Here is a 22280-nt window from a genome sequence, read left to right as displayed (position 1 = left end):
CTAGCACTTGGGAGGGCTTGAGCTTGCAGACGAACATTTGTTTTTTAAAAGTGGATTTTGATAAAGCCTACAATAAAGCTGCTACCGAAAGGAGGGAACAAGGATGAACTCAAGAATTGGAGACCCTTGACAATGCTAAACACATGTGATAAATTTTTTGCAAAGGTCTTACATTAAGACTAAAGGATAACATGTAAGTATGGATAACGGAAGAACAGAAGGGATTCATAACAGGTAGATGGCGACCTCAGTTGTGGTGGATGATGGGGTTCCCTGACTCAGATTGGTTGTAGAGAGTCCAGAGTCCATTTCGGAGGAGATCTACCTCGAGGCCCTCGACGGGGGAGAGCTCTGTCAGAGGATTGAGGCCTCCGGGTTACCAAGCTTGTGCCTCTGATGCAGATGGATGGGCCACTTGGCATGTGATTGCCCCAGAGGATTGAGATCCCCCCCCCCCCCCCCCAAAAAAAAAAAAAAAAAAAAACACGCACAGGCTCGACTGGGCATAGAGGGAGCCCTAGGCGGACAAGGCCCAACATTCACGTAGGTAGCACCAGCAATAGGAGTCGTCTGCAACAAAAGGGCTAGTTTAGTGACTTTTATATTTAGCCTTGTAAGTAGTACTTTGTACTTTAGGCTTTTAGGATGTTGCCATGTGGTAGTTTTGGGGAATCATCCTATTGAGCACAGTTGTACAATAGATGTCCTAATTTCTATAAAAGCCTAATTTCTATAAAAGTCCTAGTTGTCCCACATCCACTCATCTTATCATTGTACTTCCATTCATTGAATGAAGCTGCAGACCTAGCTCAGGTGCTGCCTACCTAGGCTGGCTTCCAGACAGCAAGGTGGAAGGGATCGGGACGAAGAGTCTACATATGCTCAAGGTGGAGCACGCGGGTCAGTGTTCTAGAGATATCCGGCAGATAGTAGAAGTACCTTGTGGTAAGATCAAAGGACCACACTCTGGTGGGACTCTGAATCTTTCTCTTTTGTATGGTGTCCATAGATTTGGATGGAAATATATTCTTTTGGTGGTTTCTACATCTTGCTGGATTATTGTCTATTGATGAGTGTGCACATCTATGTGATGCACATAAGTTAAAGACATTTGTGATTCCACTGCCACACACACAGAGTGTGAGCTCCTAGGCTAGTCTATCAGTCTTCCGTTGTGCGTACCCTCTGTTGGTCGATTTCTGACAATGTGTATTGTCAGATCCAAGGTCGTCACCACTGTCTTTTTAGAGATGGATTGTGATCCCTCTTAAGCCTATTGTCTCCTCCAGAATTAGGGATGTTTGGTGACCTTTATTCATGAGACCATACGACACAGAGACCAGCTACTCAGGACACATAGACGAGATCAAATGCGCGTCGAGATTCCACCCAGAGTGTGATCAATAAGTTTTTTCAATCAGATAGCATGGACTAGCAAGCCTCAAGGAGACGACATAACTGAGGCTCGGAGCAAAAGATATGAGAAACTTGTTAGTGTGTCGATGCACCGATCAAGCTTGGGGTTCTTTCCTCCATGTTCACCAGGCTAGGGACACATGCGATGGATGTGATAGTGGGAATTGTTCAACACAGAGCAACGTCCAGGAGACCACAATGGATCATGTGTACTGATAGAGTCAGTGCTTTACACAAGTTAGCCCTGTCCACCTTCGCGGTTATTTTATTTGAGTACTTGTTTTAGCACTTGGGGAGCCTCTCTCTGCTGCCAAGACCCTGTTATCCATTCTCAACTGCCTGGTTATCATGTGCACACTAGGGATAGGCAGGCAAGTGATTGGCTAGAGTGCTATCTGTGGGAACATGGGTCACCAGTGCAGCTGTTCACTAGGCGCCAAGGGTGAGGTTTGGCTTGTAGGGCTGGCAGTTTCCATTAGGCTCTCTAGTGTGGGCTTGGTGGGGCTGATCGAGTTTGGATCAGCATGGTTGGGTGGCGAGGTGCTTGCACATGATTTTGGTGTTGTGGACCATGGTTTCGATAGGGTTAGATCCTATGAGGATGTGACACCGGTGGACATATGGAGGACGACCATAATGATGCCATCTCCATGGGCTGAGACGCCTTGTACTAGTGTTTATGTTTATGTTTGTATTTGTCTTGGGTGTAGATGCCAGCTTGGCTCCACCCATTCAGCTGATTATATCTGGTGTCTTCAGTCTCACAGACCCTTTGGTCTTTCGAAGATATTAATAAACTTTCTTTGATGATGTTGGTGGGGATGTCATAGTAGCTATATGCGTGATGGAGTTTATGTTTTTCAACCTTATGAGTGACTATCATGAGATTGAAACTGCGCTATGTGTTGTCTTAAGAGCGAGTTTGGGCATGTTCTTGGGTTCATCTAGATATATATTTTCTCCCAAGTTGGAGAGGGGACATGTATCCAAGAAAAGGATTTTAAATTTTGAAAAAAAGAAGAGTTCTAAGGATAGATGTGTGAGACTTAAATGCTACTTGTTGTAGGTTTCAATGACAATTGGTAAAGTTCAAACATCGGTGCTTATGCCTGATGCTTTATTGTCTACATTGAAAAGCAGCAACAAAGAAAGTTTCTTAGGCTGAATTTTGTGTGTTTCCGTTTCAGGTGGACTTCTTATTGCTGGGTGGAGATCTCTTTCATGAAAACAAACCCTCGCGTGCCACTTTGGTTCGAGCATTAGAGATCCTACGTCGTTACTGCCTTAATGACCGACCAGTTCAGTTTCAAGTTGTTAGTGATCAAACTATAAACTTTCCCACCAGGTGTGATCTTTGGTGTTCTGAGTTCGGCAAATTGGTTTCGGTATAATTTTTCTCTTTGCAACCTATAGATATGATGAAATAAGCTCCAAAATGACTTGCATGGTTTACAGTCATCTTGTTTACCAATTAAGATTGCATTAGGCATATTCACTGTGGCTCAAATAAGTCTATGGGCATCACACAGCTGGCCAATGACAAGGCAGGTGAGGTCATTTCTTTCAATTGGTTCTGGTAAGCAGGCCTCAAATTTGCAAGGTAGGGATCATTGTCTAGGGAGCTGCATTGCTAGGAGGGAAAGCCATGGCATGAAGCATCTAGGCAGCAGCCAGACTATGACATGTTAGAAACATGGTGAAGGGAGATAGAGAGAGAGAGTTAGGGTGTGAGGAAATAATGCTCAAATGAAGACATGAGGAAAGGCTTTCATTCATTCATCAAGTATGACATGACAAGTGAAGTACAAGCCTTGTATAGGCTACTCACACACTAGCACCTAGTGCATATGGGATAAGTCCCATGATGACACGTGGCACCTAGTACTACACACCAACACTTCTCACACCAACACACTCTTTGACTATGATATCTCCAACACCCCCCTTTAGAGCAAAGAGTGTGAGACCCAACACGCAAAGAGTAGACCGATCCCCCCTCCACCACAATATTGCAAAGAGCAAGTCCAACTATCCAACACCTCTCGTGTGATAGTGACTTCTCAGTCAGCTTGCGACTGGCAAGGGCAAACCATCACTCGTTATCCCCCCTTACTTTGAATTGGGTGGTCAATACCATCAACCAAAGTAGAAGACAATACATTCATTTTTGGGGGACAACCCAGGGCAGAGTACCTCTTATTGACTCCAAATACATTCAATTTAGAGGGACAACTCAAGGCTGATAACCTTTATTTGACTCAACACAAACACGTAGCATCACTGATCATCATCTACCACCTCAGAGAGGGATAGATCATGTAACATAGCAGATAAAGCTTGCTCCTCAGGTCCAGTAGATGTGGCGTATATATTCTCGAGTTTGTCCAGTGTCTCCTTGGTTGAAGTAGTTGAGGTCAAGATGATGAAGTAGTTTGTTAGCCAGCCTCAAACCAATAAGCGCCAGTGCCTTCTCATTCTTGTCATCCCAAGCTGATTGGTCTTCACCATGAGGATGAGGTTCCATGTGGGCAAACTGAGGTAAGAAATTTGCAGCACCAGCAGATGAAGAACCAACAAGTATGGCAGCTGGTCTAGGACTCCAAAACGGAAAAGTAGACTCCACGTATGCAACAAGGGCAAAGATAGGTAGCTGGCGGTGCTCCAAATACCAACCCTAATTAAAACACAGCAAGAATATGCTCCGAAATGTAGTTGAACCACGAAAGGAGCCCTTGTGGTCGAGATAACTGCTCGAAATGCTGCAGGTGTGTAGGTGTTCCAAAGCACAACAGAAGGTCCGAAATCTGCAAAGCGGCTCAGCAAGGCAGCTCCAAATTGATGTAGCAGGTCACCAAGCTGAAAAACGGCTGCTGTGGGTGTGCTGGAGTGCTGGAAATAGCTCGAAAGTAGCTCTGTTGAAGGCGGTTATGCAGCAGCAGCTCAAGAACCCTGATTTCGGCGATGGAGAGCTCCAAAACGTCCTTGGGGAACCACACATGCAGGCGCCTCTTGCAAGAACTGCTGACCAGCAAGCTATAAAGGCTGTGAAGCAGTGCCCAAAGCTCTAAAAGGTCTCGTATGAAGGCGGCAATGAAGGTGGGCTGTGGACAGGCAGAAATGGAAGCAAACGGCTGAGGGAAGGAGGCTGCTAGAGGTGGAAATGAGCAGGCTGCATAGGAGTGGCGGCTGAGCAGAGTCAGGGTTTAGGGTTTGTTGGAGAAGATGATGACATGGCAGGATTAACCTGCTTTGATACCATGTTAGAAACACAGTGAAGGGAGATAGAGAGAGAGAGTTAGGGTGTGAGGAAATAATGCTCAAATGAAGACATGAAGAAAGGCTTTAAGTATGACATGACGAGTGAAGTACAAGCCTTATATAGGCTACTCACTCACACACTAGCACCTAGTGCATGTGGGATAAGTCCCATGATCACACGTGGCACTCACACAAGACACACACACATAGACTAGTACTAGATCACCTAGTACTGCACACCAACACTTCACACCAACACGCTCTTTGACTATGATATCTCCAACATGACATTGTATAGTGCTAATGCACAGGTGCAAGGATAAGTAGGAGCAGCCCGTCAGGTCCATAGGATTCGTGTTTGGCCATATCGGCCAGTTCTTACAAATGGAAGCAAAGTGGCGGCATCTTCTCAACAGTTTTCTAGACTCCTGGGACAATTTCGATACCACGATTTGATACCATGAAAGAATAGGGGAGATCCACTAGACTTTCATGCCCTTCCACGAACAAAGAAGTAGAATGCACACACAAGGAATTGCTACAAATGGATATGAATCACTAGCTACAACGGATGCACTAAGTTGAAAATGCAGCACCTTCTTGCAAACACGCAATGAGCAAACCCTAGCTAAGGAGGTGAGAGGGAGAAGCTTCCTTAGAAGCCTCTTGGTGGCTCCTAACAAAAGCCAAGGCTTCATCCCCATCCTATGTGGCACATTGACATAGTCTGCCTAATCAAAATGCATGAAACATATGCCATAGACGCAATACGTGCATCTGATTGGTTGTCCTAGAGCGAGTGACATGGTGAGTGCATGCCTGTGTGACATGTGGCAAGACCACTCGAGAAAGACCAGTTGATTGATGCCATGTGACCATCTCCTTCATCCATGATGAATATATGTGGGGGCTTGACATATCATGTGGCCCGTTAAAAATCTCCAATTTGTGTCCATGACATAACATCATGGAGGGTCCTAACTGAGGACCTAAGGTCTATTGACCAGTCTAATTAGTCCAACTCAAAATTACCCAAGGGTAATATAGTGAACTGACTCCATTGGTCGTCACTTTTCCCAACATGGCCCATGAAGGGGATCCTGCTATGTATGAGCCATGACTTATTTGCATTCCTGGAATGGGAACGTTGATTGGAATTTCAGCCCCTCTTGGAATGGGAATGGGAGATGAAAAGGGAACATTTGTAGAAATTACACACTTCATCATTGATGCAATTCTCATGACAAATGGATGAATTCACAAATCAATATTCAAACCTCAAAATGCTAAAGAGAACATTACAAACGCTCAAGAGGTTTAAGGTAAAGGGGACAAAGAATACCTCAACCTCCTTGTGGTATGGCACATCTAGTGGAAGGGCTCATGCCCTATGCCCTCTATGCCATCCAATCAGCATTGGGTCGTGTCTTGTGAAGAAGAAATGTGTCATCACCTGCTTTTGCCCGGATGATGATTGTGTCAATGTATGCTAGAGCCTGAACATGGCCTATGGGACCCACTAAATAGCATCAGAATGTGGCATGAAAGAAACCTTAAAGGCTGCTGCTAGTAGTGTGTGTAGCACCATGAGGTTGGTCAAGGTATCACTTTGAAGTTTTAATGACCTAGGTAATGGATGTTCGCATAGCATTCTTACGACAATGCTATGCGAACATCAATTTTGTCAGAGGAACTCAACAATTTTGTCATGTCCTTCTAGAATGTGTCTTGCACAAGAAAATACGCTTCACGTTTCAAATGGCTGTGCTGCTCAATTTGCACTGCTCCTTGGTTGCAAGAGGGTGGAGCTAGACTGTTGTTCTGGTAGAATGGGAGACTTTTTTATTGGCTTCCTGTAATAAGTAACTTTTGCTGCCTGGCCTTTCAGCATTGAGAGTGTCAGATTACTATTTGAAGTACCCATCTGCCAGGCTCACTGACGATCCACCTTTTCAGTTTCAAGCTTCTTGGAGAAGGGGAAGTTCTTCGATTGCCCTATATGGCTTGCCTCAATAACAGCTTTGTTGCCATGGCTTGCATGTGCAAGTTTCACTATTAGCAGCTTTTCAGGCTTAAACTAGTACCAATAAGAGATATCTGTCTAGACAAGCTTGTTATGTGGTTAAGAAGCTTCTATTTGTATTTGGAGCTGCAAGTACACCTGCATTGTTGTAAATGTCTATGAGCTTGTCTATGCTTCTTTTTGAATGTTTTTTGATATACCTCATACTTGTTTGTAGGTTTGGGCATGTCAACTATGAGGATCCACATTTTAATGTAGGCTTGCCAGTCTTCACTATTCATGGCAACCATGATGATCCAGCAGGGGTGGTATGTTTGATTGTGTAGTGAATAATGTCCAGAATTGTTAGATGAAAGCATGCAGAGCCCCTGGCCTGACATGTTTGTACTTTCGTGCAGGATAATCTTTCTGCTATTGACATTCTTTCTGCTTGTAACCTTGTGAACTACTTTGGAAAGATGCTACTAGGAGGTTCTGGTGTAGGGCAGATCACTTTGCATCCCATTCTAATCCAGAAAGTGAGAAAAGTAGATGGGCTGCAAGTTTACGATTTTATATATTGGTGGTCTAAATTGATGCTTACTGTATATGCACTCTATCCTGCAAAATTTCAGTTGAATGGATGAAAAGGTTACCTACGTACTGATATGTGAAGAATTTGTGAAGGGTTCAACGAAGGTGGCTCTTTATGGTTTTGGAAATATTCGTGATGAGCGCCTGAATCGTATGTTTCAGGTTGAAGTTTCCTGACGATGCGTTCCCTGACGATGTAGCTGGATTTGTCGAGATGTTCTGTACTTTGAGAACAGTTTCTTTCAAGTTCCCATGTGTAACACTTCTTCTTTGTAATGGGAATTCTTTCTTATGTACAGACTCCTCATGCTGTGCGGTGGATTCGCCCTGAAATTCAAGAGGGCTCTTCTATATCAGACTGGTTTAATATATTAGTTCTTCACCAAAACAGGTTGGTCTGAATCTTGCACCTTGCACTGTGTGTTGCCTCTTTTGTTGAATCTTGATGATAATTTGGCTTGGCTACATGCTCTTCCCAGCATTATAAGATTTCTGTAATGGACCACAAGACATGTCATTCAGTACTCATTTTCATTGTTCTACGTTTGATGTCAGGATCAAAACAAATCCAAAAAATGCCATCAATGAGCAGTTTTTGCCCCGGTTTCTGGACTTCGTGATTTGGGGTCATGAACATGAATGCTTAGTTGATCCAGAGGTCAGCAGGAGTTTTGTCTCTGCAATTTCTTTTCTTGCACTGGGTTGATAATTACTCATTCAAGTATTTCAGCAAGCTGGAGGTTAACAAGTTATTGTCTCTGCTGTGTAGGAGGTAGCTGGTATGGGTTTTCATATAACACAACCAGGATCTTCTGTAGCCACCTCGTTAATTGATGGGGAAGCAAAACCAAAGCATGTTCTTCTTTTGGAGATTAAGGTGCATACTTTTATTCAGATTTAGCTAGCTAATTGCTTTATATACATTAGTTCATCTCTTAGAAATGTGAATGATAAAATATGTGCGCTTGGGGAGTCTTTAAGACAGACCCGAAGATGCATGATCTCTCCTGAACAGTTCTAGGATGAGGCATTATTGCAATATTTAGAGAGTATATTGGAGACAAGAATGTGGACACTCAAGACAAAAATGTTCAATCTGCTGACCATGGTAATACGATTGTGGAGGTGACAAATGTACATTAGTGTGCCTGAAGCATCATATGCTTGCCATGGGGAGAGTTTTGAGCATGAAGTCCCCATTGGTAATCCAACTTATCAGTGATACTCATAGAACCAAAGCTCGTGGTAAGAGCACCCATATTGACAATAAAGAAAAATAATTCTAGAATGAAATACACAAATGTCCGCTTGCCCAACTAAATGTGAACACATGCTTTGCCGAAGGAAATATGATAATAAAAGGCATAAATGAGCCATGCAAGCATCAACAAGTGCATTGGGACCGTGGCAGCTTAGCCCTCAAAACAATCCCCCCCCTCCCCCCCCCTCCCACCTCCTTATTGTTGGGATAAGTATGGTCAAGGGCTTGCTCTAAGGTGCATGTGTGCATCTAGGGGAGTCACATGTGAGTGTGTGTGTGTGTGTGTGTGTAGTGTGTGTGTGTGTGAGAGAGAGAGAGAGAGCGAGAGAGAGAGAGAGAGGTGATGGAGATGGAGAGCTCTCTTGCTCCCTCCTCCCTGCCCGTACCCTTGTCCCCCCCTGTACCTCATCATCTTTCCTCTGATCCCTCCCCGTACCTGTTCGTACAGCCTCCTCTTCAATCCGTACACATTCTGCCCGCCGTACAGCTCCCGTTTTCTCCCGTACAGCCTCTATACCTGTCCCGTCTGCATCTGTACCTGTCCTGCCATCTTCTGTACAGCATCCGCCACAGCAACCAGTGCTGCTCCAGCCCTCCTCTGCTCCCGGCCTTCTGCTGTCCATACCATCTCTGCAGTCGACTCTTCCATTTCAGGTGCCCTATGTGCAGCCCCTGCAGTCCGTACATCCTTTTGTCTCTGCTTCGGCTGTTTGCTCCTCTGCTCAGCCCCTTCCTGCCTCCATTCCCTCTACCCCTATCCCCTCTCTGTTCTCTGTGCCTATTTCCTTTTCTTCTCCTTCCTTTTCCAGCCCTTCATCTCCTACTTTTCATTATGCTCGGAAGAAGAAAAGGGATTCCCTTTCCTCGTTACTTTTGGAAGGGGTGAAGGCTGCCAAATTAGATTCTTCCGCCTTCCCCTCTTCTTCATTTCAACATGATTTGCTTCGTCAACTATGTGCTGATTCGGTGACCTCGCTTTCTGCTGCTGGATTTTCCTTACGAAGATTCTTTCCCCTGAACCTTTCCTTCAGAGTGTTCGCCAGGAACAACAACTTGGTGTTTGCCTTTATTTTATGGGAAGAGTTATGACGGTGGCTTCTTTGCAAGCTTGGTCCTCCGCTGCAGTGGGTGTCCGGAAGATTACTTCTTTTGTGTTCATGGGCAAGGCATTCTATTTTGCTCATTGTACCTCTGCGGACACAGTCTTCCACTTGCTTACTTTGGGTGGAGTTCATGGAGCAGGTCACTTTGCAGTTGTTATGCCTTGGGCTCCTCTTTTTGATCCAGCCCGCTCCCTCCTCCACTTTTGTCCTGTTTGGGTTACCCTCAAAGATTTGCTGGTCTCGCTTCTTCAGCATGTTCCTTCTCTTGCAGCCCTGCTAGGCCGTGTTCTCTTCATTCCAAAGCAGGACTTCTTGGTCACAAGTAGAGATATTCGGGTATGTGTTCTTTGGGATATGGAACAGCTTATACCTTCATGTCTGGTCGTGGACTTTGGATTGCCTCATCCTCTCCGGATTCCTCTTCGCTTTGCCTCCTTTCCTAATGCTTGCTATAAATGTCGCGAGTTAGGCCATTTCGCTAGAGCATGCCCATCGTCTTCTTCTCCAGCTCCTGCTCTGCAGACTTCTGCTCCTTCTGTACCGGTTCCTCTTTCTACCTCCAGCACACAAGAAATCCGGCATTTTTTCAAGCGTTCTAAAGTCTGGAGGAAAGTTCAAGATGCTATGTTGGTTAAGGATTCTAATCCTTTTGCTGTTTTGTCAGTTCCGGATCCACTCCCTATAGTGTCAGATTGTTAGGTTTCTTGTGATCTGGTTCCTATTGCTACTTCGATGCCTGAAGTTGTTCTGTTAGATTCATCTTCACTGATGCAAAATGTTGCTGTTATGCAAGATGTGGAAGAAAAGTCTCCTTCAGCTCCAGATACTAGTATTCCGAATGCAGATATTTCTCTGGAGTTTCATGTTCCTTCCCCTGAGAAGCTTGTTGATATGCCAGTCTCGGATACTGTTGTTCCTTTTTCCCTGGAATCTTTTCATCCTTGGTTGCAATAGGTTTTTGATCCTGTGGTTTAGAAGTTTCGGCTTCCAGCTTACATTAAGAAGAATCACAAGGGAAAAAAACAACTTTGTTTTATTGATGGGGATGTCACTCCGTTCCATCACTTTTTACAAGTCAATAATTTGAAAGTGGATGATGTTCTGTTGGATTCTCCTCCAACTGATATGTAAATTTTTACTTTGTTGCCTCATGAGTTTTTTTCTTTGAGATATTACTTGTAAATTTATCTTTGTACTTATTGGTGGGTTTTCACCTCTTTTTGAGGTTTCCCACGCAGAAATAAAAGATTTCACTTTTTAAAAAAAAGAGTGTGTGTATTGTAGAGGCACATCTAGTGCTATGATATGTCTAGTGTGTGACCTAAGTGATGATGTAAGCCAAAGGCCCCCACATGGGAGGTTCCTTTGATTTAGGCCAGTCCCATTGATGTAGGGGCTGATTGCCACTGATGTAGGGAAGGTGCCTTTGATCTAGGAAACCTTCTCCTTATTCCTAGAAGAGAGTCACCTCACTCACAATCAAGAGAGAACAATACATCTTGTGCTCTCACTCCTCTTCCAAGATGCATCTATTCTATCCCACGTGTTTCTACACTTATCTCCTCCACCCAAAAAAATAAAAGAACTGTGCTGCTGCGTTCATACAATTGTAAGATGAGCCAGACACAAAACTCAATCTTTCAATGTTGACCATATACAGCAGCAGCTCCTCCCCGTCGTGCTTCCTTGCCCTCCTAGCCACCATATTCGTTCTCCTAGCTGCCCTGCCTACCTCCCTCCCCCTCTCACAGGCTGTTGCCCTCCACCTCTAGTCTGTTTTGCTCGCCGCCAGCTCCGCTTCTTCCCGCCAGGTCTCCTCCCTTCCCGCTAGGTCTTCTCCTCCCCCGTAGCTGCTGCTTTGCACCTGCAGCTGTCCCTCCTTCCCGCCAGCTCCTCTTCTCCCCGTAGCTGCTCTTCTCCAAGTGGCATCTGCTTTCCACCACCCTAGCTGCATGAGCTGTTTCACCCCTATCCTCTTCCCCTGGTAACTGCATTTCCACCACCGCAGCTGCCCCTCCCCTCCTGCATCTGTTGCTCCATCTCCCACACCTTGTTCTCCTCCCTCCCCTCCCCCTGCAGCTAGTTTCCTATCCCCTCAGCCCCCTCTCTCCTTCCCAGTCCTCCCTCTTTCTCTCAGTCCCTCTCCCTTATCCTAGCCTCCACTTCAACCTTCTCCAAGCGACGGACGGATTTTGCAATAGTTTGAATCGGCTGTTCACCCTCGATTAATGAATGATGACCCATCTAGTTCCACAAGCTGTGAGAACGTGATGTGGAGTTTGAGACCTCCACCACCCTCTTTGCATGCATCCATGGGTCCCACCCTTGCAGATTATAGAGGGATTGGATGCTTGTGGCCTTACCTTCGGACCTCACCCTGTGCCTTTTTGATATTCGACTTTTGGGACAAGATTTCTTTTAGGTGGCCTTTGACTCTCTTGGAGCCTTGAGCATAATGCTCAAGGCTAGCCCATTAGTGCTCAGTTTAGGAAGATCTTCTTCAAGCCCTTCTCTTTAGGATTCGATCCTGTGGAGGAGGATGGGCAGATTACTTCAATCTTCATCAGATTTCTAGGTCTGTCCCACGACTCCTAGCCAGGATTGGCGGACTAGTCATTGAGATCCCCCTCCTCCCTAGTTTACCCTCGTCTGCAGTAGATGCGATCACATCAGATGGGGTTGCTAGAGTTAGGATCATTGTTTCAAACCCTCTGATTACCACATCATGTTCCAACATTTTGATGGCTCTCTTTTTGAGGTCACGGGCATGCAGGATCAATGTCGAACCTTTGGGAATTTCATTAGAGATTGCCCAAAGAAGAGGCAAAGGCCCAATAAATCTTCTGGTGTGGCCCCTTCTCATCCTCAATAGTGTGTTCCTTTGGTACCTCCTACAGTGGTACCAGTTGCGCTTCCTGCACCTGCCATAGGAGCGTTCGGTTGCAGTTAAACTTGTTGCTCCTCCGTCACTTGCAGATTAGGACGGCACTTTTCTTGCCTCTAACCCTACACCGATCGGGGCTGCCACAAGCTTGCTCAAGTCGTGTCCAACAATGCCTCTAACCTAGCCTCGGACAAGGCCATTGATGCATCTTCTTCAAATTCTTTTACAGGTCTTGTCTTCCATCGAGCGGCTTCCTTTCACTTTAGTTCTCCAATCTCCCTTCATTGATTGAGGGGAGGGTGTGGTTCCTGCTCTTGGTTGTAGGCAGGGATTTTATGCACTCCGATACTGTGCTTGGCTCGGAGGAACTCTTTCTTCTACTTTTGGTGACGCGGTTGTTGGTTTCCTATCGACAGGGCGTCATCTTCCATAGGTGTGCGGGTTCTTTCCCTTGTGGATTTCCCTCCTCTTCGTTTCTCCAAGAGTTCTTTCTACTCTGGAGGGAGTCGTTTTTGCCACTAGGTCGGGTAAGGTTTCCAGCCTACTTCCTCCTGCCGATGAGAATTGTTAGCTAGAATATTAAGGGCCTCGGTGGTGTACCACTTTTCTCCTGAAGGCAACTGATTAGTAATGAGCTTCATCTAGGTGTCAATGGGGTTTCTATCGACATTCTTTTTATTCAGGAACACAATCTGGATGATAGAGATTGTGCAAAGTTAGGTAAGCTGCTTTCTGGTCTTACTTTTTGGTCTCTTGCTCTGGGCACTAGGGGAGAAACCTGCATTTCAGTTTCTTTCCCTTGTGGTTGGACATGGTATTATTACACCCTCTAGAGCATATTGGATCATGCTATTGATTATGGGATGTAAGGTTGTTCTTCTCAACCGTTATGCCTCCAACAATAGAGTGGATCATGCTCTTTTCTTGAAGGAACGTCTCTCTTGGGACCCTATTATAAACTTGTGGACCATTGAAGGTGATTTCAACATGGTGGGGTTGCCCTCAGACAAAAAGGGCGGAAGAGAAGGTAGCATTCACTCACTCTCCTTTGCTTGTAGGTACGAGATTTAGGAGTTTGGGAGGTCGTGTGATAATTGGAGAGAGAAGATCATGAACGTAGTGCAAGAACACCTCGTTGTGAGTAAGGTTGAACGAGAGAGGGGAATTCACCAAGAAAGAAGAGCCATAGCTTGCAATTGTTGAGAATTTTGATAGGGGTCAGCAAAGAGAAGTCTAGTTTGTTATGGGAAGAAGGTGAACCCTAGATGCGAAATCATCCCTGAATAGGAGTGATGGGAGGTTGCTGAGTTCCGAGGAATTGTTGGCAAGGACTTGATTAGGCTAGGAGACTTGCGTGGGCTGGCGCGCCAGGGAGAAGAGCCAAGGTGTAGCGCAATTTGCTGGCCATGCTTTCTGAATGATGCTTTTTAGAACCTTGCTATATTGAAAAATGCTGTTGGGAGCTTAATTGCCAAAAGCATGGGCCTCTTGGATGGGTAAAGGAGAGAGCTTTTCTGGAGCCACGCTTTCCAAAACAGTAGAAGTGGGGGAAAAAAAGCACATTTCCAAAAAATGAAATTTGCTTTTGAAGCTTTTGGAAGTTTTCTTGGAGCCAAAAGCCTAGGCCAGTGGCCTTAAAACATCTCCCTTGTCTAGAGCCCCCATATAGTCTATCTTGATTGCGAACCAGTAGAAAGGGATTCCTGGTAGGTTTCTTTAACGCACCACCTACTCCATCACAGCCCTACTGACACTACTCCCACTTCTAGTGCTAGGAATCCTTCTCTCAGATTTTGCCAGCTTCTCTTGCTGCAGCTCTCCTACGATTTGCCTTGTCTCTCACCCCGAGAGTTTGACTACACACTTATTCGCTTATTCTCAGCGCAAGGCTTGAGAGTTAACTATACAACTTTAGGATTACCTGAAGATGGGCTACATCCGTCCAAGGGTGCCCTTGTCCTTTTAAGGAAGAAAAAGATGGTTCGTGGAGAATGTATGTTGATTATAAACGATTGAATAAAGTGACAAGGAAAAATAGGTATCCTCTCCCTAGGTCTGATGATTTGATCAACAAATTGGTAGGAGCGAAGTATTTTACTAAAATCACCAGATCCTTGCATTTATGTGAAACATATAGAAAGGACGTCCTTTCGGACTAGGTATGGTCATTACGAGTTTCACGTATTACCTTGTGGTTTGACCAATGCTTCCGCAACTTTCCAACAAATGATGAATGACTTGTTCCAAGATTATTTGGGCAGGTTTGTCGTGGTGTTCTTGGATGATATCTTGGTTTACAGTATGACATTAGAGGACCACCTTAGTAATCTTCGGATTGTCTTAGTTCTACTAAGATAGAATCAATCATTTACTTAGGACACACGATTTCTTGGGAAGGTGTTAGCGTTGATCTAGATCGTATTCTAAAGGTTTTGGATTGGCCGATACCTCAGACTGTGAAACAACTGCATTCTTTTCTAGGATTTATTTTCTTTCTAAGGAAATTAGTACGTGATTATTTAAAATCACGGGCCCTTTGACCAACATATTAAAAGTCGTGGTCATCGATCTAATCAACCTATCACTTGGAATGAAGAATTGAACAAGGCTTTTGACACATTGAAAGTTTGTGTCAAGGAAGCACCCGTCCTAGCGTTGCCCGATCCTACTCGGCCTTATGTTTTGGAGGTTGATGCGAGTGATTATGCGATCGAGGCTGCATTATTTTAAGAGGGTAGACTAGTTGCTTTTGACAGTAAATGCTCGATGACAATCAATATCGTTGGCCGATAGGAGAAAACAACTTTACGTAGTGGTGTATGCTTTTAAGATTTAGAGACACGACTTGTATGGTTCTAAATTTGGTGTATTGATTGATCATCAGTCAATCAAGTATGTGTGTGAGGGGACGGATTTGCGAGGGAGGAAGGCTAGATGATGCAAGATTTCGATTTTGAAATCCGGTATCAAAAAAATGGTAAATGCAATGCCATTTAGAGAGATATCTTGTGACTTGTTTCAATCCTTGAGAGGGCATTGCGCGATTGATAGTCATCTGAGTCCCTATTGGCAAAAGGTCCAGGATGGGAGCTCCATGATTGACCAAGACTTGGGGATTGTGGCACCTAGGATATAGGCAAAATGAGGTCAGTGGTGGATGATTTGGAATGGATCGCTGTTCCGAAATGAAAATATTTGCTTACCCAATGTGTCAGATCTTAGATCCAAGATTCTCCGAGAGTATCATGATGCACCTAGTGCAAGACATCCAAGGGTACACTGGACACTGTCTCTGGTGAAGCATACTTTTTATTGGCCTAAAATGCATGAATTTATTCAAAACCATGTCGTAGGTTGCCTAATTTGTCAAGTCACCAAGGCTGAGCGCCTTCGGAGCGCGTGTTTATTATAGCCATTGGGAAATCCCAAGTAATACATGGGAAAGTATTTCCATGGATTTTATCACGGGTTTGCCAAGAATGCGCAAGGGTCATGATGTCGTATGGGTTATAGTGGACCGTTTGACAAAGATGGCTAGATTCTTACCTACTCGATCAATCGTTATAGCAAGTCAATCGGCTCAACAGTCTGTTGACCAATTATTTCGTCTGTATGGGTTGCCTGCTAACATAGTTAGTGATATGGATTCTAAGTTTACGAGTGAATTTTGGACACTTGTCGTTGAAAAGTTAGATACCACTCTTAGTTTGGGTTCATCTAAACATGCATAGTCTGATGGCCAGACAGAAGTAGTCGACCAAGATAGTCTTCATGGGAAGAATATTTACCCATGATTGAATTTGCTTGGTACAAATGCAAAGCATAAGTACAGGTTTCAGTCCTTTTATGCTTGTGTACAGATTTCAACCTATGTCACCGGTAATGGTAGAATTCAAGGGAACTAAAGATGACGCTGCCAGATCATTCTTGTAAGATATGCAAGAAATGTTGCAGTTTGCCAAGGATTCTATTAGAAGTGCCCAAGATTGGGACATATTTTATTCTAATTGACATTATTTGGATATATTCTAGTCTTACAAAGGTATATTTTTCTATGACCTTAGCGGACATGCAAATTCTTTGAATTTTTGTCCAAGTGGTGATCTGTTGTTCAACTACATCGATTTAACTTACGGGGGTGCAAAAGCCCCAACAGCTAAAAATTCTCATTTATTTTTGGACTTTAGAACAATAAAAAATCTAAATTTATATGATTGGATATATTCTAGTCTTACAAAGGTATAATAGACGTTGTTCTTTGCAAGAGTTTTCGGAAAGAATGATGATTTTTACAAGTTCCCAAGGAATCTAAGAGCCTAAGCATTGGTAAGGTTAAGAAGTTATTCCCTAGATACTATGGTCCATTTCGGAATAAAAGAAGAATTTGCCAAGCTGCATATGAACTAGAACTGCCTCCTAATGTGAGAGTTTGTCTAGTTTTCCATGTCAGTAGACTAAAGGAAGTATTGGGTGCTGATGATCAGTTAGTAACTCCCCAAGAACTTATAGAGATTGAAGATTTTACCTTTGTACTGCATGGTACTGCATGTATATGAAACTATTCTTGGATTTCGTGAACGTCAAGTCAGAAATAGGATGATTACTGAATACAAGATTAAGTGGAAGGATCGTGTTGAGGAGGATTCTACATGGGAGACATTGACTAACCTTCAAGGAGAACTCAGGAGTGAGCTCTTAGAGAAGAGGGAATATGTCATGTGCATGGACCGTATTTGACGTGTGCTTTAGGCGCATAGGACTAGCTCGGAAAGCCTAGGGAGGCTTGGAGCTAGGCATGTGATTCTCGGGTTGAGTTGCAAGGGCACGATGGATTAGGGTTCGAATTAGATTTTTTGCTCCCTCCTTCGTAGCAATTTGCTCGTGTTGGAGAGTATCAGGAAGAGACTTCTTTATTAGAGCTCTGCCAAACTTGACCTTGCCTCCAAGGTGGTGGTGGTCAACATGGTATTGTTGGGCACGGCTTGGTTTTTTTGCACTTGTTGGTGCTATTGTATCACCTAGTTCAAAAGGCTATAAGGAATTTTGTATGGAGTGGACTAAATGGTTTGGTAGACACTAAAGCAAGGTGGCTTGGGAACCATGGATCCTCCCCATGTTGGGAAGGGGGCCTTAATATCATTAATCCAGACTTGAAGTGCAAGGCCTTGCTGTGCAAGGTGGTGGTCAGGAAACTACGATGTTTAGATGGGATGCCTTGGTCCTTGATATTCACTCTGGGGGTAGGTTGTCTAAGTCTACAGATGATATCCTTTTCGATGTTGCTTTTTAGCCTATCAAGGTTATTGGTCATGTGGAGTAGTGTTTTTTGGCTTCAAGATGGTACCTAGACCCTAGCCCGGATCATATTCCCTTGGCTTCATGGAGGATTTGGCTCTATGAGGTGTTGTAGTGGGACCCCAAGGAGTGTGAGTGGATTGATGCATGTCATTGAGACACCTTTTGTTACATGGTTAGTAATGCCAAGAAGTTTCAGATCAGTCTTAGAGGTTCGAAGCTCACCCATTGGGAGATTTTCCCTTTTGGCTTTCTTTCCATGGAGGGATTGTAGTGAACATATGGAGGTCCATTTTGGCAGCAGCCTCTATTTGTCCTCGTTGCCATTCTGTTTGAGGAGTCCTTTTAGCATTGTTTATGGGACTGTAGATAGATAAGGACCATCTGGAAGGGCATTGCTAGTATATTGAGCACTTTTGTTCCTACTTCATTCTTTATGACCTGAGGCTTAGTGGCTTGGTTCTCTCTGTCAGGGCCTCATGTGTTTTTTGAGAGACATGACTCTTCTTGGGCTCTTTCGGTTCAACAACATATAGCCGAGTCATGCTCTTTGGATGATGTTCATGACTCTACTTACAGACCGGCATGTGAATCGATGGATACTTACAGGAAGATTCTAGCGAGCATTTCAGCGTGGCATATTTGGAAGCCAGATGCACAGAGGCTTTAGATGGCTCCGAGGTCCACCCTTCACACACATTGGCCAATATATGGATAGGTATGTTACACATTTGACAACCATTTGGGTGAGGATGCAGGGGTCTTCTTGGGCAGTCTCTACCAGGAGGACTATTTTTTTTAGACAGTGGAGTGGCTCCCCGTTTTTCGCAAAGTCCTCTGAAGGGTTAAGCTGGCACTTTTAGCCTCAACCATGGATTGTTTCCAGCTCTCTTGGATGAGAAGATTATTTGCCCTTTTAGTTCTCATGCTTTGCATGATGTATATCTACCATGAGCTTTGCTCTTTGTGTTTCTTTCATACTTAATAGAAGTCTTTTTCGTGGCGGGGGGGGGACTCAATCTTTCCTTTGCCTTGGGTATATGTACCAAGTTGTAAACACCTCCAAAACGCATAAAGTTCAATAGTTGAAATATAGTTTTCATCTTGGAAATTTGAAATTCTTGGAGTGTGTGCATTTGTAAATCACTCCACATGCATTTAAATATACAAACCAAGATGTGTTTATTATGCAATTAAAGGGTTTTGATAGAATCCATTGGGATTTTGTAACCTTGCTCATGGAAAGAATGGATTTTGGCCATAAAATAAATAATGTCATCTACTAGATTCAGATGCTTGTTTGGGAGAGACTAAAATGAAATTGTTTAGTTTTCACAAGAAGTTGTAGCTTGAATGAAGAGATTTTGGACTACTTTTTGATTAGCCTTCTCCTTTAGTGCTAGCCTTCATCATGGTTGAGTCTGCCCTTCACCTCCGGAGTGTCGACAGAAACTTAGTACGAAGACTTTGTATAAATGGATGCTCAAGTATGTGTGGGTGTGTTATTTGTTTGTGTGAGAGCATATGTTTATACTATGGTCTACAACCATTGTTGGGCGCTGATGGCGTGTTCCTCGATTCATCTAGAAATATGCTTCTGTCGTATTACAGACTTGCAAATTTCACCTTGTGAAGTTTTCGTTCATGTTGCGGCCTGCTGGTATTGAGATAATTCTTTCTATCTTACGTGGTGCGTTGTCCTATCGGCTAGATTTAGATGTTTCTCTGGGAGAGACTAAAATGAAATTGTTTAGTCTTCACAAGCTGTTATAGCTTGAATGAAGAGATTTTGGACTCCTTTTTGATTAGCCTTGTCCTTTAGTTCTAGCCTTTGTCATGGTTCAGTCTGTCCTTCACCTCCGGAGTGCCAACAAAAACTTAGTACGAAGACTTTGTATAAATGGATGTGTGGGTGCGTGGATTAGTACAGAAACTTAGTGCCGACAGAAACTTAGTACGAAGACTTTGTATAAATGGATGTGTGGGTGTGTGGATTTGTATGTTTGAGGCTAGAGCATATGTTTATACTATGGTCTACACCAAGCATTGGGCGTCGATGACGTTAGTGGGGATGTTATAGTAGCTAGTCCCTGCTATGCGTGATAGAGTTAATGGTTTTTGACCTTATGAGTGACTATCATTAGATTGAAACTGCACTATTTTTTATTTTTAGAGGATGAGTTTGGGCATGTTCTTGGATTCATCTAGATATATATAATGTCATCTACTAGCTCTATAAGGATGGACAAGCATAATTGAAGATGCAAAACGAAGAGAGAGAGAGAGAGTGCAGGTACAGGACGAAGTCGATGTAGAAGTCACGTCAAAAATATTAGATAAGGTTCCTAAACACAAGTACAAAGTACTTGTATCTAGGCCTAGGACTAAGTGTCCTAGGTGTCACATAGGACTAAGTGTCCTATGTGGCATAGAAGGCACTAACACTATAAGTGCCTACACTTATGCCTACAAGGCACATACCATGGCATATAGGGCATCACTAGAACCACCAAAAGATGGCCTACAAACCCCCCTCCATGGGATGGGCTGAAGTACTCTGGAAACGTCTCAGAATACCTGGTAGTTTCTGGTCATGGTGGCACATGTTCATCCAAAAGGATATAGCCACCTATGAATGTACAAGGAATGTCAGATCATGTAACAAAGGGAACCAAGTGTAAAGCTTGTCGGAAGACTTCGAACTTGGGACAAGGAAGTGCCTTTGTAAACATATCTGCGATGTTGTCCTCTGTGGGAAGACAGGACAACTCTATGTCTCCTGTTGACAACCGCTGTCGAACATAATGATAGTGAACCTCAATATGCTTGGTACGCGCATGAAACACTGGGTTACGTGCAATGGCCAAAGCACTCTGGCTGTCAGTGTAGACAATAGTGGAGGATGTCTGGCAAATACCAAGATCTGTAAGTAACTGTCGAAGCCAAACACACTTTACTGTAGCGGTGAAGGCTGCCCTGTGCTCAGCCTCACAGATCCCTCAACAGGTGAGAGTATAGGAAGTGCTTGCAAGTCAAGCCTTGTAAAACCATGCATGATCCTTTGACATCTGTTTGACTGTGCTCTCAAATTGCATGTAGGATGTATGGAATATCTAGATGCTGGACATTGTCTCCCATGGATAAGTGAGAAAGAAAGAAAAGAAAGGAAAGAAAGTCTACAAATTTCCATGGGAGACTAACAGGTCTATGGGACAGCAAGACCCAGCTAATACATCCACTTAGGGAGGGCACATGGCAGCTCCCAAGGTGTGCAAAAGCCAACTCCAGTTATTTAGAGTACCTCGATGTAGTCTAAAAACAGAAGCATACCCACCATACATCAGTTTAAGACTGAGAGTCTGTTGATTTGGATTGAAAATTCTTGATGATGGCTATGCCCTCATCATAAACATGTACCACATCACCGAGCCCTCTCTCAATATGTAGGCAGGGCAGTTTTCTTTAGCCTCAAATTGGAAGGCCTTGTTTCCCTTTGTGAGCCAGGCGACCATTCCCCGAGTGAGCACCTGTGGTGTGTTGCAAAGGTGAGCATTAATTGAGTCTCCCAAAATACACTTAGCTGCTTGAAATCACTAAAGAAAGTGCTGGTGCAAGACTGAGGGAGGATCTTGTGTTGATGAGGGTGACAGTGGTGAGGGGCAGTACGGGGAGGGAGGGAGCAGTGTGGATTTGATAGTGTAGCATTGCCAAAATTTATGTTTATGAAGAGGGCCAACAGTTTGGTACACTATTTTGGATTGGAATTTTTAAACACGAATGAAATATGAATTTCATATTTAGATGAGCTTTGGACAAAGTATATGTAGTCCATGGTTAAATAATATCTGTTCTCTGATTGACATTTGATGCAGGGAAATCAATATCGGCCAACAAAAATACCGTTGCAGTCTGTAAGGTCTTTTGAGTTTGCAGAAGTGAGTTAAACTTTCTGCCTGCACTTCATTTGAGATGCAGGATGATGACATTCAAGCATAATTTTCTGAAATTGTAAGCTTTTTTCCTGGGGTTTACTGCGCAAGGTTTCGCTAAAGGATGAGCCTGACCTTGATCCAAACGATCCAGAAGCTGTTCTTGAATATCTAAGCAAGCTAGTATGCTACTGAGTCTCAAAGCTGCTATATTTTTGAGTAATCACACCCTACATACAGATACTTAACTGCATAATTTGAAATATTCTGCAAATAGGAAGTGACCTTGATAGCTTCAATTGTGTCTGTCAGCTTGGAAAACTTAAGACTTTAACAAACACGTTTCCTTGGAGGTCATTCTAGGTGCAAGATTTAATAAATCACGCAAGTGGCAAGGTGATTGTTCGTCCTGAATTGAAGCTCCCGTTGGTTCGCATAAAGGTTAGGTCCCTTGGTACTTCATTGAATTCCCACTGTTTGTGATGATTGCAATTTGAGATTAAAACTGTGGTTTATTGATATTGTTGATGGCGTGGTC

The 22280-nt window shown here is 43.8% G+C and overlaps 1 protein-coding gene across 6 annotated transcripts in view; it reads left to right on the top strand.

Annotated features, from left to right (window-relative positions):
- Positions 1–22280, top strand: part of MRE11 (DNA repair and meiosis protein (Mre11)) — a 154643-nt gene that overhangs the window by 42875 nt on the left and 89488 nt on the right. For all 6 annotated transcript variants that reach the window (XR_015543885.1, XM_087400837.1, XM_087400839.1 and 3 more), the window contains 10 exons: positions 2604–2761; positions 6915–7005; positions 7096–7215; positions 7364–7432; positions 7570–7661; positions 7826–7928; positions 8040–8147; positions 21686–21748; positions 21854–21925; positions 22106–22183. Coding sequence is in view for 5 of the 6 variants with exons in the window: in XM_087400837.1 (XP_087256963.1) it covers positions 2604–2761; positions 6915–7005; positions 7096–7215; positions 7364–7432; positions 7570–7661; positions 7826–7928; positions 8040–8147; positions 21686–21748; positions 21854–21925; positions 22106–22183 (954 nt within the window). In the remaining variant the exon portion in view is untranslated. The remainder of the gene's footprint in view (positions 1–2603; positions 2762–6914; positions 7006–7095; positions 7216–7363; positions 7433–7569; positions 7662–7825; positions 7929–8039; positions 8148–21685; positions 21749–21853; positions 21926–22105; positions 22184–22280) is intronic.

The sequence above is a fragment of the Dipteris shenzhenensis genome, chromosome 29 (assembly GCF_047967505.1).
Source record: "Dipteris shenzhenensis isolate YYH24624 ecotype China chromosome 29, Dip_SZ_1.0, whole genome shotgun sequence".
NCBI classification, from domain to species: Eukaryota; Viridiplantae; Streptophyta; class Polypodiopsida; order Gleicheniales; family Dipteridaceae; genus Dipteris; species Dipteris shenzhenensis.
The sequence above is the reverse complement of the archived record's forward strand: the minus strand, read 5'-3'. Positions and strand labels throughout refer to the sequence as shown.